Genomic DNA, 18,594 nt, shown 5'->3' with positions numbered 1-18,594 from the left:
CAGTCAAAGGGAAGATCATTACCTGAACAGTATTATGTATGTTGAGGTGAACCTCAGACAGCAAGGGTGCTTGCTTTACATAAGTATATTGCTTCTGAACAAAGAGTTCCATGTTGTCGAACTGTTTTACAAGCAACACAAAGTATTGCTCATCGACAGTATCAATGCAACTGGTTATGAGCAACAGTCAGAAAACACTCTGTGTCAGCACACCTCAGAAAACAGCCTGGCCAAAATAAAAGCCAGGCAGACAATAATATATATAAATCATTAGGCAGAACATACGTATCAAATTGGAACTTACCAGAACATGGAAAAACATCTTTTGCTTACAGCGCTGCCCATGAACAATCAAAAAGTATGAGTGTAGCATCCATGTTCTCCCTTCTTAATGTCAGCTTACAAATACTGCAAAGCAACTATGATCTTATTGATCTCCCAAGGAAACCTGTCTTTCAAAAGGCTAACGTTTTTTCTATGGATCTAAAGATGTATTTATGGCTGTCAAACAATCCATCTGGTTTCTAAAAACAAACAAACACTGTTCTTTATTTCACTCTGTTTTACATTAATATCAAAATATCTGATTTTGAACTAGACCTACATTCAATCAAGCATGGACAAATAGACATTTGCAACATTACTGGCACTGTGACACAGCATTCTGTGTATGACTTTGGCATCAGTCAGAACATCATGTCATCTAGTCCATCCTCCATAAATTTCTTGTAAATTGACATGAATTTTGCAACAAAAGCTTCCAGGTGATAAATGGCTTTGCTGCCCAGTTGCAGGCGGTGTTCATAGAAGGCTGCCATCTGTGCAACTTCTCCTTTCAGTTGCCCATCACAGTTACTTAGAAGTTCTGTCAGGAGGCCCTAAAAGGGAAGAAACAGGAGAGTATTTGAAAAATTGTGCATTTTTTGTTAAGAAGATAACCCTGTTTCTCTGAAAATAGCCAAGTTATGGCAAATAGTTTACTCATGAACCCAAAAAGAAAGATACTCAAGAATCATTACACCACCTGTTTAACAGAACTAGATTCATGGAAGCATGTCTCTTCAAGACCTTTCTTTCAAGATGAATTCCTCACATCAAGATGAACACTTACTGTGTTCTTAGAAGGGAAAAATCATATATTGAAACTACTTATACCTTAAAGAAAACAAATTAACCTTATCTCCAAATATTATAATCTCTGCTGCATGCAGGCACATGGCCCTGGTGAGAATTTTTATCAAGATAGCAAGTGTATTAAAATCACTTCCTTCCTGTTTTGACAGTATCAAGCACAAAGAGAATCAACATTAATAAATAACAAGGGCTTATTTAAAATTCATCTGTTTACATTTATGTACATACATGTATGTGCAGAAACACACAAGATACTGTACAGCAATAATTCAGTCATTACAAAGCACAAACCCACATTATTTTAGAACCAAGGCAGCAACAAAATCATTGCAAATCTGTATTTATTGAAATGGCCAGGCTTAAGTGGGAAGTATCTCTAGGCCATCTCAAATTTATGAAGAGGGAACAGGCAGAGAACATCAACCTTTAGTGTGATGACAACAGTCCTCAAAGAGGGCAATGCACAATCCACTAAGCTATCTTAAGAAAGAAAGGCTAGAGAAACATCTAACTACTAAAACTGTGAGAAAGCAGAAATCAGGTAATGTGAAAAGGAATTTGTTCTCTTATAATTATGTCTGATGGCAAAGTCCACCTAGAGTCAGTTGCAAACATTAGCTTTAATCTTTGTTCTGCTCCAGTTGTCTTCAGCATCCTTTCATCCTGCCTAAAATAACAATATGCACATCTATTTGCTTTTTGTCTCCCAAAATGACTTCCATCTTTAAAGAGGCCTGCTGGTCTAGCATACTTATAAACCTCTCCAGTAGGACACAGCAAATACTGAACTTACAACAAAACTTTTACTAAAGAAAACAAACCACATCACCAATAGCCCATAAAATATATCTGCTTCAGTAAAGAAACTGGCCTGAGAAGTCTTCAGGGGAACAACGCACATGCTCCTTTGTTTTTATTCAGGCATGAAACTAACTAAGCAGTCTGGCATATCAACTGAAGATCATGGGAGTTGAATGCTATGTATCAGTGTTTGCAAGAACAAGGTCTTTAATTACTGCTTCAGCACAATAAACTGTGACTATTTTGGGTACTTCTGAGGAAAGAAACATAAGAGAAAATAATCTTTTGGTCACTCATGTCTATTTGTTAATGTCATGGATTTTCATCAATATTTGGATAATGTGTAATGTTTTGGTGTGGGTTTTTTATGCTTTTTTTATTTTTTTTTAACTCAAATTGAGACTGTCATAGCCTTAATATTTGTAACACATGAAGAGCTAGATAGCTGAATTACCTTCATTATAATCTCAGGAGGAATGCAGTGTGTCAGGAGTTCATAAAGCCGTCCACGGACCTCTAAAAGCCTGTTGGAAAGACACCACAAGATAACACATGTCCCTGAAACATACTAATAGTTTTTTACTGTTTGTGAAATATGCTACAGGAAATAAAAAAATAAAAAAAATTTAAAAAATTTTAAAAAATATTAAAAAAAGGAAAAGTCAATTGAAGAAAAGGTTTTTTTTTCTGGCTTTGGGTGTTATCTTTGTGTGTTATTTTAAACCCCAAAGAACTGCACAAGACAGTCAGTTTCAATTCAACTGCTACATATCACCTTTTATTCAAAACAGTAGGATAAGTTACATACACTCTAGTTACAATAGTCTCAGTTAATTGAGAAGCTACAAGGCTATTAGAATTTGTCTCGAGCTTGTCTCCCTTTAATCCCTCTTAATATCTAAATTATTATTCATGCTTAATATTAGTGAGAAGACACCACAAAACTGATTAGAGCCACAAGACTGGTCTACACTGTTTTTCCATCTTCATTGATTACAAGAGGGGATAAGATGATTAGATGGTATAAAGCGACACAGTCATCAGTTCTCAACTTTTGGTATCAGGAGGTCAGAGGCAACAAGTATTTAAATTAAATACAAGAATTTAAGTGACGTCTTATGTAATGTATGGAACAGACTAAAAGGATCAGGCTGTGTATATGACAGGAAAATGGATAAAGGGGGCATCTGATAAAATGTTAAAAAAACAGTAATTTCTCATTGTCAGTTCTTTCACAAAGCTGCATTATGTAAAGATGGTGAAACAGAAGCCTTAAATAAAATAAAAAATAAACCCCAACAACACCCACCCCCCAAAAAAATGATGACGATGAGCAGCACAACATGCAACTAAGCTTACGCTCACTTTTGATTACAGAGCTTAAGAGAAAACCAGTAATTGTTTCAGTTCCCACTCAGCCACCTCTGGTAATTTTAAAGCTCACTTCCTTTGGCTGTAAAGTACCAGCTCCAGTAGAAATGCCAGAAGATCACATATAATTGAAGTAAAGATGTTAAACATAACAAATATAATTTTGGGGGGAGTGGGTCTGAGAGTATACCAAAATCATAATTTATAGCTGCAAGTAAGTGTATTCACCTACCTTTGTGGTGTCTGTTGACTAACAATAGCATTTGCAGTTTCTCTCAAATAAATTTCCCAGTCCATCTCAGGAATGTCCTGATCAGCAGTAAAAGGATACCTATGGAACAGTAGATTTTAAAAGAATTGAAATCAAAGCAAACTGCCCCCTATTCTAATAAGGCCTCAGAAGTAAGTTCATTTGTGCATCTGAGAATATGATTTACATTAATTTTTAGCAGTGACTTACTGCTGTACTCTGCAGGACTCGCACATAAGTAGTGCTTTCCGAAGATTCCTGCCAGATTTCTCTGCAAGCCTTTGAGCCAGCTCCTGAGGAAGAGTCAGGCCTTCTTTCTTACACACAGTGGACAAGACATGGCAGATCTAGATGAAAAGCAGATAACAGGGAGTGCAACACTTAGCAAACAGTTTAGCACCTACTCACTCTCCTGTGCAAAACATTTCTGGACCAGAGATGGACCAGTCTTTTTCAAGATATGCTTGACAAGTCACCCACCACAAAGGAAAGCTAGGTCACTTCATGGAATTAAAATATTTCCCAAGTCCACAGCAAGAACTTATCTAGTAAGAAGTTTTAAGTAACATTTTTGCTTCGGTGTCAACATACATCTTCAATGCTGGGAGCAGGCACTCGTACAGCCAGACATCTGCTCTGAATAGGTCCAATAATTTTTGACATAGAGTTGCAGCACAGGATCAACCTGCAGGTCGCCATGTACTTCTCCATTGTTCTTCGCAAAGCATGCTGAGCATCTTTAGTGAGTTTGTCGACTTCTGTTAACAGCACCACTGAAAAAGGATTAACAATAGCTGGATTATTTTTTTTTTAAACTCAAATCTTTCCAAGGAAATGAGTACTTTGACATACAAGCAATAATACCAAAATAAATGATACAAGCAGAAAAAGGCAGCATGGTTCCATGGGCAGGAAAATAAAGATTAAGACAACCTGTGTGCTTTTTTGTCTGTATAATCTTCTATTCATTCACACCCTATATTCATGTCCTGGAATAGCAATTTCTTCAGAATAGGGCCTGCAACACTTCAGTGGCAAGAAATAATACAGGTAGGTGTACAAGCAATTAGTACAGTAACGTTTTAAAGGATTAAGAAATGCAAAAGAATTAATGGCTTAAGGACATATCAAAAAACAAAAACTTCTTGAAGATTCCCCTCAGTACATTTTATACTTAAAAGCCAATGTCTTAGCTTAACACAGGAGTAGCAGAAGCTGCCTTGTTACTATAGCTGCAGCGCCTTTCCATGGTCTTTTAAAGAAAAAAAGAAAAACGTATTTCAAAAATGCTTCAGAACAATCAGAAGACATCAAATCTGAAGTGACTAACCTAACCAGCTACCTTCTGCAGGTTCCTCCATAGGCAATTCATAGACAGCTCATTTCAGTACTCTGAATGGTCCAGTGAGAACAGTCTGGGGGAACAAGTCTGACCATTTCTCTTTTGCTTATATATGCAGCAGAAGGGGACTGGCCAGCTTGTAAGATACTCTGAGGTGCATGGTGTGACTGCAGCTGTAAAGATATATACATCAATAACTGATAGCCTGCGTCAGAAGTAGTGTGGCCAGCCAGACTAGGAAAATGATCATCCCCTGTACTCAGCACTGGTGAGGCTGCACCTCAAATACCGTGTTCAGTTCTGGACCCCTGACTATAAGAGAGACATCAAGGTGCTGAAGCCGGTCAAGAAAAGGGCAACAAAGCTGGTGAAAGGTCTGGAGAACAAGTCTTATAAGGAATGGCTGAGGGAAGTAGGGTTGTTTAGCCTGGAGAAGGAGGCTCAGGAGGGACCTTACTGCTCTCTACAGCTACCTGAAAGGAGGACAGAGAGGGGCTGATCTCCCAAGTAACAAGTGATAGGACAAGAGGAAATGGCCTCAAGCTGAGCCATGGGAGGTTTAGATTGGATATTAGGAAAACTCACTTCACCAAAAGGGTGATCAGGCATTGGAACAGGCTGCCCAGGGCAGTGGTGGAATCACTGTTCCTTAAAGAGTTCAAATCTGTGCAGATGAGGACCTCAGTGACATGTTTCAGTGGCAGCCTTGGCAGTCCTGGGGTAATGGTTGGACTTGATAATCCTAAAGGTCTTTTCCAATCTAGCTGATTCTGATCCTACAGTTCTATGACTCTATAACTAGTAGAGCCAATCAGCACCTAACAGCTTACGTGAAATACAGTGTTTCCTGAGAACACTGAGAAAAACAACACAAGTATTAAATCCAAGATCATTTTAAAATAATTTCTGCTCTGCTCTGTAGATTTCCTCTCTCCTTCAGTCTCTGGTTATATAGTTCCAATGTTGCTTTCAGTTTAGCCATAGGGAAGTAAATCAAGCCAGTTGTAGCAACATGTTTTGGAAAACTCAATGAAAATCTTCATATTCTTACCCAGTGTTCTGTACATTGTGGATAAAAGTCTTCTAAAATTTGTCTAAGATGGTTCACTCCCAAGACGCTAACACCTAATTTAGACCTCACCATTTGCCATAAGGTTATTCTGCTCCTCAACTCAGTATTAAGCCTCAGTAGCTCATAACTCAAATATTACTGTATATCATTAAGCTAAGTTACAGTACATTTCAGTGGCAGACTTAGAAGACAGCAGGGATCCAAGCTCCCTCTGCCTAGTCGCAGACATTTGACTGAACCTGCCCTCCTAAGAAACCAACACAAGAGACAACCTCTTACTGAGTACTTAACCAGCAAGATGCCCTTACAGTGCAAATAAAATGGGAGGTTTTTTAATTTGGGAAAACTTTCATGTATGCCCTCATGCATACATCGACACAGACAAAAAAGCTGAAACACCTGAAAAAAAAAAGTTTAAAAAATACCTTGACTGTTTTTAACTGGTTTTACCTTTAAAATCTCGTTGAGTGCTCGTCTCAAGCTGTTGCGATTGTGCTACTGTCTTCAAGAGCTCCTGAATCACTACACGGTCATTGTTTCCCGCATCGCTGTTAACAGGAGTTTGGATAAAACTTGTTTTAAGACAACAACTTTATATTGCATATAAAATATATCCTCCTGAACAAGCCCTTGAAGACTGAACAAGATTGCTGAAAGCATTCATTAGTTATTGTGGTTAGAATTAAGCTCAACACACTTACTTTGTTGAAAGTTACCTTCCCAATAATAAAAACAATCTAAGCTTACACAGGCACCCCTGGATTAGTAGCACTGTATTGAGAAGTAGTGAAACCATTGTCAAATGTTTTATTAGCTCATTAAAATAGAACTTATTTTTCTGGTATAAGAAATATGAACATTTTTACCTACAGTTCAGTCAAAGACAAGAAATGTGAACACTTTTACCCATTATGGGAAAAATAATAAGTCTAACAATGTAACAGGATGCCTGATTCAAAGGACTGATGTAAATGCATAGGGTTTTTCCCCTGAAAACTAGATGTCAAGCTATGAACAATCTATGTGCCTATTATAAACTTGAATGACAAACACACTGAAGTTACAAAGAGTTACTAGTAAAAGGCTGATACTGAGATATTAAGCCCAGAAGTTTAGCTTTTTTCTGTCTTAGAAGGCAGGAAAACATGGGGAAACACTAAATCACCTCCTGCCTCTTCTCACTGTCCATTACAGTAGCACTGCACAGCTTTCTCAGTCCCCAGACTAGTAGCTCAGCTTGTTCGATTTGGACTTGACATGCAGGGGGGGGTCTGACTTGCAAGCTAGATTACTGAAAAAGTGAAAAAGAGGGGAAAAAAGAAACAACAACCCTCATGCTCTTTAGTATCCCCAGACTATTGCCTTCACAGAGGTAGCAGTAGCTCTGCAATATCTCACTGGCAGGCAAATGAAAAAGCATTTGTCTGCCCTGTTCTAGTCACCACTCAACCAGACCATCCCCATTCCTGCCAAGAAGGCAGCAGAATGGACAGAAGCATTTTAGCTCAACAGTTCACAATCCGCTGAACAGGCTACACTGACTTTGACTGCAGAGATCTGTCATACAGCAGGGGAGCAGACCTTTGATTACAACAACAAAAAAAAACCAAACCACACACACAAAAAAAAAACCCCACAACACCACCACCACCAGCCCCACACCACCCCCACCCCCAATTAAGCAAATTCTACTCATGAACAAGGCCAGGTTTTGGAAATGGAAAGTGATTAAAATAGTTTTATAATATTTAAAGATAAATTATTCTCTGCAGTAACAGAGAATCCAGAGTTATAACTTAATGTTGAAAGATTATCTGTGATACTATGTGAAAACATCAAGCATTCCACAAAAGCAAGGAACAAAGGCAGTTATCACACAAATGTTTAATTTTTATTGTTCCTTATTCTTTCACTACCCGCTTACCCAGGAAATTCCATTTTAAAGCACCCACCCAAGCTAGTCAAGTGACCAGCAGACAATGCTTTGGAATTCTGACAACATACTCCTTTGGAGGAAGAAGGATAGCTCTATCTAATAAAGTTCCATAATAAATTCAATGTCTGCAGAGACCTTCACAAAAGTTAATTTCCTTTCCCTGTTAGTCATTTATCATGTCCTGTGTTGCTCAAGATATACAACATGATTTCACAGTATTGTAACTCAATCAAACTTCACAGACCATAGCATAGCACATGTAGGATTACAGTCTGGTCAGACATAAACAAGATACTCATCTGATCACTTAAAGAGTATAAATCAATATATGAATTTTTAACCAAACCTCAGCACTACACTTACATACAATAACCAATACAGCAGTTCTACACTTTCAGGATTTTTACATTTAAAGTAAAATACAATTACTTTATATTTCAAGCTGAAAGGAGTTCAAGGAGAGCAACAGAAGTGTTAGTAGTATTAGGTTATCACAGTAGAAGACTGAATGGTCACACATTTTATATCACCAAATGATATACTCAAGACAATAATTACCAATAAAAGTCTCAGTTTTAATTATTTGGGTCTGTGTTAGGATACGAACAGATATTCACTAATCAGTACCCTGAGATTAGCTGCAGAACAAGCTTTTAAGGGAGACATGGTACAGGAGGATGGCTTCTAAAACACAGAGCAACATGAGAAAATCTTAGCAATAAGCACACAGTGAAAGTTACTTCAGGAAACACATTATCTTATAACTGCAACCCAGACAACAAAGCCAACATAATCAAAGCCTCCCAATGCACAATGACATTTACTCTCATGTGATTTAAAGCAACATTACAGGGTTTCAGGCAAATACAAGCATTTACTTTGGGTCAGTGAGCTATCACCAGCAATTTCACAACCGTCAAAGATACACTGTACACCATTATAGCTTCTGTTGTTTATATCAACATCTGACCTTGCTCATGACAGGATTTCCAGTATTATGTGGTGCTGTTCTTTCTCGTGCTCTAAGTTTTTATTTTAAGAGTTACTGGATAAACCTTGCTTACTTTCAAATCAATTCATTTTTATATTTGTAAGAGAACTAACAATATGGGGGTGTTGGTTCCAATAAAAGTTCTCAATTCAACTTAAATGGCTAAATCTATGAATTCAGAATTGTTTGTTACCCAGTCCTCAATATTAGCATGCTTGTGCTGCTCGTTAAGGAGAACGTCAATTGTCTTTAGCATACAGCAATCCAAATTTTTGTTAGCTTACAGCAGTTCAATTATAAATCCTCTCCCTGCTCCCATTTGCAACATGAACCCATAATCATTACCTAATTTGCTCAGGCAATAAATTGGGCCATCAGACCCTTATATAACCAAGTTTAAACCACTTGCAATGTGATCAGCAGCTTATATTTGAAGTGAGACATTTTTACTGTACACTTACCTTGGGTTAACTTCAAGGTGATAATTACTTGCAATGGTGCTAATTTCAATTTTCTTTTTAGAAGGTGTCTGTAGAAAGTAAAAATATTAGATTTCAGAAAGAGTATTCTAAAAAGTCTGATGCAAAAGTTACCTTACAGTTTACAAATGGCCAGGTCACAGCCAAACCAAAAGTCTCAGAGATGAAAGAACTGCTGAGACACTAGACTTGCAAATCTCCTACCCCAAACCCCACCTCCAACGCAGAAAAGTAGTACTGACACATCAGCCAACCTATAAAATAACAACCATAATGATTATTATAGCAACATATAGTATGTATTACTGCAAACTCCAGTTACTTAGTTTTGTAACAGGAAATCTTACTATTGGAATCAGACATTCAAAACGGGTGATACTTTGTCCATCCAAAGAAAAGTTTTGGAGAGAAAACCTCTGAAGAGTCTGAAGAGGCTGTTCACTTTTCCTGGCAAAGGATTCCAAGTCCATACTTTCTTTAAATAAAACAGTAGTATTTATATCACCACTGAAATTGGGTCTGAACAGCTAAATATATTCTATACTTCTATTATCCTATCCAAATTTCATATTTATTCTACTACTGAGAATTATAAAGCAAGCACTAAATAATCTATTTATCAATTAAGCTTCATAATTCATTGCTGGTTAAGACTTCCATAACAAGGATTTTGAATGGATAATATCACCTTTTAATAATAAACAATTAAATGCCTAAGACAAAAGCAGATAGAATTTTTTTTGCTAATGCTGAAACTGTCACTACGAGAATGAGGAAAGACATTAAAATTTGTATGTATGCCAAAAACAGTGCTATCAGTTTTTAAAATAAGGATTACTTCTACCGACAAATGAAATTCTATACATCTGAGAGCTACGTTACCATAATACATGCTGTCGTCCAAATTGACCTGTAAAGACCCCCTTTCAAAAAAAAAAAAAAAAAAGAAAAAAGAATGCTACACAGAGCAGCAAAACTCCCCACACATCCTCCCAGCCATGAAGACCTAAGAAAAAAAGAACATCTAGCAAAAGTATTTGTTCATGTAGCAAAAGTAGTCTGATTAATTACATGAAGGAGCTTGAAGATACTGAGTGAAAAAAAACCACACCTATTTTAAAAAAGCTCAGATAAAGTCCTCACAACTAAATACATCAGGACATCAATACCCACATTACTTTTTTACCGTTATACTTTGATGCTCAATCCTCAGTTTTTCCACTCCTGCACCATACAATTCCCTTAACAAACACATTATTCTTGTCTTTTTTCCAGCTCCTGATGGTCCGTACACCAACAGATGAGGGAAGTCACCACACTGAACCTGAACACAAAGCAACATGATTAGTAAGACATAATAGTACTTTTCTTATAAGAAAGTCATGCTTCCATTCTCACCCAAGTTTACATGCAAAGACTTTTCCACCCCAGTCACAACATAGCACCCAGAATCAGAACTGCTGAATTATTTTTCTGCAGCAATATTTCCTAGAGAACATATTTTTCTCAAGACCATATGTAAGTCATTTGATGCCAAGCAGCTCCCCCCCCAAAATAATCCCAAACCACCAAATAATAAAATGAACCCAGAACCCAACAAAAAAGCACTCCAGGCTTTCCAGTGTTTCTAGAGTGACAGCTGCAATAAACACACAGTTAAAAAGATCAAAATAAACTTTAAAGCAGATAAACACTCGTATGATACATAATTACTTTGATGTTCATTTGCAAGCCTTTAATATTACCAAACAAGTGACAGGTAGCCTGCATTTAAACAAAGTTAGGAGTTTGCTTTTTGAAAAGCTAGAAAGTGTGGAGAACATCTAACCAAACCCCGGTCAGAATTTGCTATAACGAGATTTAACAGTGATAAAGAAACACTACGACAGTTTATCAATCCAGTGATCTAGTAAAGACAGCACATCTGGCCGGGGAAGCAGGCCTTTTAACATCTGAGCAATTACATAGCCCTAGCTTTTCTTTCCAGCTGCTCACCTTCAAACTTCAGCTAACTTTTAAGTCAACTAGCTAAGGCCTATTCTCAGGGACACTCTGCTAAACCCAGCAGGAAGCACAGGTACACATCACTCCCGGAAAACTCAAGCCGCTGATCTCCTCGCAGCCTTTTCCTTAGGGGGAAAGGGGGACGCGATGGCGCGAACCGCCCTCCCAGCGTCGCGGAAGCTCCTCCGGAGGCCAGGGCCTGCACCGACGGAAGGCGCCCAACCCCGTTCCGACACACCCGCAGGGCAGCTTTACAGGCGGCGGGACAGCGACTCTCGGAGAGTCCTGACTGCTGGGAGGACTTGACCGGGGGCGGGCTCGCCTCCGGCTGCAGGCTCACCAGGTTGCGGAGCTGCGCCGCCTGCTCGCGGTGGTAGTCCAGCTTGCCGAGGGACGCGGGACGGTGCTTGTCCACCCACAGGCTCATGGCGGTTCAAAAGTGCGCGCGATTCGCCGTGCAACCGGCCCTCAGCGGCGGGAAGAGCAGTCGGTACGGCAGCCGCCGATGGACAAGCAGCACCGCCGGCCGCCCACGGAGCGGAAGCGAGAGGCTGCCCCGCCCCCGTCGCTCCCCGCGTGCGCCCGAGCAGTCGCGCTTCATCCTGGCCTGGCGGGCCGCTGCCTGTTCGGTCCACGCGGTTTTTGTGTGTTTCCCCCCGCCCCCCCTCCAAATGACCGAGGGTTCTCCCGGCCTCTGTGTGTGAAGCTGCAAAGCTCATGCCCCCGGAGGCTGCAGCTGCCGCTGGGGTTCTTGACGGTTGGCAACCGCAGGCTCTCACGTCCTCATGCGTGCACGGGGTCACCTGTAAAACCCAACCATGGCACCAGGGAGGCACGTGACAGGGATGTGGGATGTGAGGTGGGAATGTTAGATCAGAGAGGTGGGATCTGAGGTGAGCTCCATAGGGATGACCCAAAGCCCTGATAGCAGTCTGCAGGCAGGGAAGGAAAGAAGCAATAAGGGGCTGACAGAGAAGAGCCGTTCAGGCACACATGGCCTGCCAGTCCTGCCTGCAGCCAGGTTCATCAGTGTGTGTTTGGCTTCTTGGCCTTTACAGATGGCCAGCAAAAGAGGATGGTTCTCTGTGTCAGGGGAACATATGGTCCTTAGGTTCTTCATCTTGGTGGTGTCCTGGACGTGCAGCCTCATTATGAATCAACGGGTTGCCTGTAATTTATGTATCATGTTGTGAATTTGCAAGCGCCATGTGTTTGTGTGGCTTTATGTATATACAGAGTATGAATGTACAGGAGTGCATAAACCAAAAATAGTTAGCTGAAAGGTTGGTGTGGCTATTCATATCTTACCAGCTCTGTGTTCTCATTTATTCACACAGTCAGAAAGCCAAAATGTAGGTAATAGTGAAACTGATGTGGACTATCGTGTACAAGGGGGTTAGATAAAACGTACAGGGGCATTGTACAAGGGGGTACTGCTTAAGTTACAGCTTGCTTGACAGGCTCAGCAAATACCATGCCTTATCAGGCAGTACCAGGACAGAACCTCCTAATGGGGAGAATAGCTCATTAAACCAGTTGGACATAGACCAGACCCATCCAGCTCCTAAAGAGCATGCATGAGGACCAGAGGTAAAAAGTTCAAGCCTGAGGAAGACTCGTTTACTTCATCTTGAAGACCCCTACTCACAAGAGGAAGACTATTTACTTCATCTGAAGACCCCTGCCCAAGACCACCAGGAGGCACTGCACATGCGTGGAGGACCTTTTAGCTCATTATAATACGAAGCGGGGATAGAATATAAATATGTATAGGAGTATTGTACAACTTAATACATATGTATGACTTTAAAGGATAAATGTAGAAGGAAAACGGCACTGAGGCGCGCATGCCTTTTGGAGGATCAATCCCCCGTGCACCTTCAGCTGAATAAAGCATACCTACTTTACAACTTTTAACGAGTTGTGAAGTTTATTCCGCTATCAATAGCTTCATTAACCTAGACATTCAAGTTACCAGTAAGGATCACATACACCCTGTGAGGGCAGAGAGAGCATTTTAGGTAGTACCATGTTACCTTTTTATCTGAAACAGTTATGTTGCTTACTCTCATAGACATTCACAAATCAGTTTTATTTGCAGATTGCCATGAATGAGCCAATTTACCTTGTACTGCTTTGTCAGCACTGTCCTTGCACTTGACTGAGTCTGTGGAAGCAGCAGCAGCAGTATTCTGCTCAGTGCTTACCTTGGGGTCCTTTGTGACACTTGGCACCACAGAGTGACCTGTTCCTCTGATATTTTCTACATTTACGTTTTGTGGGTCTGCAGTGTTTCTCATGTGTGGCTGTTCTCTCTTGCTGTTTTTCAGAGTAATCTGTGACCATTCATTTCATTGGTATTCTCTTTGCTTAGCTATATTTATGACTAACCTTTTTAAGCTTTTTCAGATCCTTTGATTATTTGTGTGACTTTAGTAGTTTCTGAATGATTTCTTGTTCTTCTTGTGTTCACCAATGTCATGCTTAACTTAACTGTAACTTCTGTGATAACTCCTTATAACCTATATTCAGTTTTTCCAGCCCCCAGAGATACTGTTTTTACTAATGCATGCCAGCTTCCAGCAAGTGCTCTGACAGATGTTCTGGGCTTTTAAAGTACCATTGAAAACAAATCTTTTTTGGATGAAGTCAGACTTAAGCAGGTAGGACGCAGTCTAGTAGGCTTTTAGACACTATTTCAGCTCCCAGAGATACCAAGGAGGAGTGAAGGCATACAGCATCTCTGAAAGGGCCCTAAACTCTTTTTATTATTAGGTCGTTAAATTTCCATAGCATTTTTGTTATGCTGAAGGGAAGATGTTGGGAATTGTGCCCTAACTCAGCAATGCATTTAAGCATGGGCTTATGCTTAAGCGTTATTACTTACCATAAAAAGTAATTGAGCAGATGAACAAATCAGCATTTTAAAATCTGGGCCTGCATGGAACATTGCAGTTGTGATACTTTATATGGGATTAAAATGCTCTAGAATGCTTTGATTTTCTACTCATTAGTGTTTTAAATTCACTGTAAATCTAAACAAAAAGAAGTAAATATCTAAAATAGGATGGTCTGGACAAGTGTATTACAAATAAATCAATGTGAATAATACAGGAGACTGGCAATTTCAGCTGCTGTAACAGTTCTGTCAAATATAAGGACTGTTAAAATACGTCTTCACTCATTTTGTTCAGTCCAGCAGAAGGGTCAAAAGGTAAAATTACTTCTCTGCATGAATAAACTAGACAATGTATCTGAAAATAAAGATTTTAACTACAAATGGCATTTTAGCCTCTTACTACCAGCAACCATGTTATTGGAAAGTGACACAATGTCAGGCACTATAAAAGAATTTCCATCTTGGACCCTAATTAAAATAAAAACTAGAAGACGTGGGTCCAGTGGTTTTTTATATATATATATATGTGTGTGTGTGTATATATACATATACACACATATACGTGGACCCACATCTTCTGTATATATATATATAAGTATGTTTTGGGGGGGTTTAACTGCTTTTAAACTGATTATCAAAACAGTGTTAGAACAAATTACTGTTACTGTACTGACCTCCTAAATATCCTTACAGTATGATTGTTGCTAGCGATCCAAGTAGGCATTAACAAGTTCAAGTACCATTTTGCTGTACAGTGACTTGTGTTTTTCAGACAGAAGACTGTTTGGCATCCTTTGATCCTTCAGGCTGCTTAGCTGAGCAAGATAGATTTTTCTTTTCCATTTGAAATATCTTAATAGATTATTGCTACTCTGTTGGTTGTCACTCGAGGTTATATCACCCTGTCACCATCCAGAGCACCTATATTTCTGCAAGTAGACTGTAGCGTGTCAAGAAAGACCATATCACTAATTACAATGGAAATAAAAAGACCATAATAAAGTGACAGCTGTTCTATTGGTGACATGTTGATGTCATGCAGATTGAATGTGACAATGGAAGAACAACATTAATAGTGACAGCAAAATAAAAAATCTAAAATAAATGTATCTCATATAGATTGGCAGCACTGAAGAAACTGCTTCTTTACAAGAGATGGAAAACCAAGAAATCATTGTACTAAAGAGTAATGCTTTATCTTTCAAGCCTTTGTTTAGTCTGGAAAATTAGAATAATAAAAACAGCATATAAGTTTTCCATGCAAGAATGAGGCAAACTAAAAGGTATAAGAAGATCTGTTTTCACAACCACTGAAAGCATATTCTGGAAAAGGCTACAAGATAACATATAACTGGAGGATATATTCTGTCCATCAGTCATTACTGCGAAAGCTTTTGTACACTTGTTCACCTAAAAAGATTAAGCAAAGCTCTTTGCTAAAGAAGAGGAAAGGTGAAAAGAAATAGGTGTATTTAAAAAAAATAAAGGGGGGGGGGCAAAAGTATCACCTTGTCGTGCATTCAGGACACTTCGCAGTATTTTAAAATGTTCTGATGTAATTGGTACTTCTTCATGTTCCAACTCCTGCTGCTAAGGGCCAGACCCTGCTCAGCTTCCCTGATTTCTAGTGTGCCTGAAGAATGAGAAGAAAAGGAGATGAGATGTGTCTTTCTGTTCTTTGGCCTCTGTGGCCTCAATTGTGCACAGCTGTGCAAACTAAAGACCCTTCTTCTCCTAACATTGAGTTGTTCAGCCACACATTTAAGCAAGATTTACAGCAGCACAGTTAATCATCATAGAAAAACATGAGGAGACAGTTGAAATTTTTTAAATATTCTGAACATAAATTCAAGCATCTATCTGGGGACACAGGGAGTTACAGATCCATTCCTCAAATCAACCACAGCTACGCTGAATACATGCCCATTTTCTACTGAAGGCTTTGATAAAAACCATAGGCTATTTTCATTTGTAATTTAGGTCTTTCCCCCTGAGATTTACAAGGTCACTGACAGTTTCTTTGAGCCTGGAGTTTGCAGTTACGGAAGAACTGGAACAAAGGAAGCTCTTGGACATTTAGGATTGAATTGCAGGCTTGAATTTAAAGGTATCCAGAACTGGCATAGTAAGTTAAGAAACATTAAACATTCTTTTCTGGATGTATTCTAAATAAGGCACACAAGTTCCGTATGGAAAGTAATCATGAAGCTCTTTAAAGAATGACATGCTGTCAGGTACTTATATGTATGAACAGATATTGGTGCTTGACCTATAAGTAGGAATTGATTTTGTGAAGATGTTGACATGACATTTTCTGTCTTTTTCTGGGAAAGGATAGATGTGGCTGACAAAAGACTGTGGATTATTTTGAAATGTGGGGTCTTTGTTTCCATTCTCATCAGGACTTAAACTAGAAATTTTTTATTCACTTGAGCTACTTTTGCAATGAAGAATTTAGGGAAAGTAGTGTTTTTTTGCAGAAAGTCAGATGAATGTACAAGAAAGAAGTTGCGTCAGAAAAATCCTGGTTAGGTCTGCTTGCAATATTCTAACTAATGTGGCTAAGAGAAGAGGTGTTTTCTAGATTTCTGGTAACTTTTTGTTTGGTTGAGTTTTTTTAACTTTTCCTCCAGATGATACATAGCACAAGTTCTTTGAATTCATAGACTATTAATAACTGAAATTCAGACAACTCTGAACACATCTTGGTGGATTTCCAAAGATGGTAATAAATGTGACATAAGAATCAGATTTCCATTGTGTTCTTGGGAAAACAAGTTTCTAGAACCTGGTGTTACCATGGGTAATGCTGTGCCACTGGCAGAACACACTGTCCCTCATCATGGTTTTTATACATTTACAGAAACTCAAAGGTTCTATAGCACAAATTATGTTTTATGAACACTAATATTTCTGAGTTTAACTGCCATAGTTCCATCTCTTATAAAATCATCAAATTATGTTTGCAAGATCTCTTTTATTTAGGCCGCAGCAGTCTTGCTCATGTCTCTTAATTTGTCTTTTCCCTTGTAATTTCACTTTTGTTGAATCAGTGGACATACTGACGCTTTTGAATTTCGTTGTTTCCTCCTGAGACTTCATTTTTAGATGATCTTTCATTTGAAGTTCAATTTCAGTTTCAGTATAGCTTGCTAATCTTTCAAATCTTGATGGTTCAGTCATTCAGTAAATGCCTTGGGTGTTTACTCACATTTACCAGCTAATCTATGAGGCCAGCCCTGTTCATATGTAAGTAGGTAGAATCTGCTTACTGAGATGGGAGCAGTTCTGTGTTATCTGTATGAAAAGTAATACAGACTGTATGACCAACCACAATTTATATTCACACTCACATTTTACTTTTCAGTTAAAAGCACAATGTAAATGTGTTTCTGAGATAAACATACCTATAACAATAAAACATGCCATATCATGCTACACTTCCTGGTTTATACATTAAAATGTCCAACACACAATGACAAAAGAAATCTGGAATAGAAATCTAGTTTGGAAAATGTTTACCACAGATCCCTCTGCCTTTAGTAGCAGTAGACTTGTACATGTGACACTGTTACACAGCTGTGGACTTGAAAAATGACCACAGACCAATACCTACTGTGAAAATCTATTAGTATTGATATGTTTTCATCCAGTTGTATTAGTGCTGATGTGAATTGGAATCAGCCATAGTCCCAGAGCAACTTGTGCTGAAAAGCTTTACCAGCTGAGATTAGGTGACTGGCTTCCTATTCTCTGGTATGACAACTCTATAGTGACAGAACTGCTGATTTTTTTTTGTCAGACAAAAAGGTAAACTGTGTCATAAGGTCTTCTGATTATTCCTCTGGTTCTTATCTTTCTTAAGCAATGTCGTTTTGAAATTTGGTTGAAGTAGGTATTCAGTCGGAATACAGCATTAAATATTAAACACGCCTGGAGGAACAGACTGCTATTGAATTTAAGGAAAATAGGACCATAATAGATTAAGCAAATATTTTGCTTTAGTTTTCTTCATCTCTTTTGTCCTTCCACTTCTTCAGGTATCTGCCTGAATTTACATTTCCCTACAGTGAAAAGAACTCATCTTCAACTGTGTGAAGAGCCTCTTTTTAAACTTCAGTGCAAGTAGCACTGGATTGATACGAATAATTCGCTGTATCCGTGGCAAAGCTATTCTTTTGTTACATTTTGCCTTAGGTATCTATCATTTGGAAGAATCAGCTTAAATCATCAGGGTATGCAAGCCTTGAAGAACTGGAAAGTTCATCCTTCAGATATGCAGTTATTAAAATGTATGGATTATTTTCTAGCTTCA

The 18,594-nt window shown here is 38.8% G+C and overlaps 1 protein-coding gene across 1 annotated transcript; it reads right to left on the bottom strand.

Moving 5' to 3' along the window:
* RFC3 (replication factor C subunit 3) lies at nt 1-11,946 on the bottom strand. Its single transcript, XM_061374329.1, has 9 exons — nt 11,721-11,946; nt 10,563-10,700; nt 9,359-9,426; nt 6,421-6,518; nt 4,148-4,329; nt 3,767-3,903; nt 3,539-3,637; nt 2,390-2,459; nt 1-878 (listed from the first exon to the last, which is right to left on the bottom strand). Exons 1-9 carry the CDS (start codon nt 11,805-11,807, stop codon nt 687-689), a joined length of 1,071 nt encoding a protein of 356 aa, XP_061230313.1. The 5' UTR covers nt 11,808-11,946; the 3' UTR covers nt 1-686.
* Between the last annotated feature and the right edge of the window lie 6,648 nt (nt 11,947-18,594).

Source organism: Neopsephotus bourkii, unplaced genomic scaffold (assembly GCF_033783945.1).
Source record: "Neopsephotus bourkii isolate Nb327-2 ecotype Australia unplaced genomic scaffold, CSIRO-AGI_Nbou_v1 NB_1638, whole genome shotgun sequence".
Classification (NCBI taxonomy): Eukaryota; Metazoa; Chordata; class Aves; order Psittaciformes; family Psittacidae; genus Neopsephotus; species Neopsephotus bourkii.
Note: the sequence above shows the minus strand (reverse complement) of the source record. Positions and strands in the feature narration are given on the sequence as shown.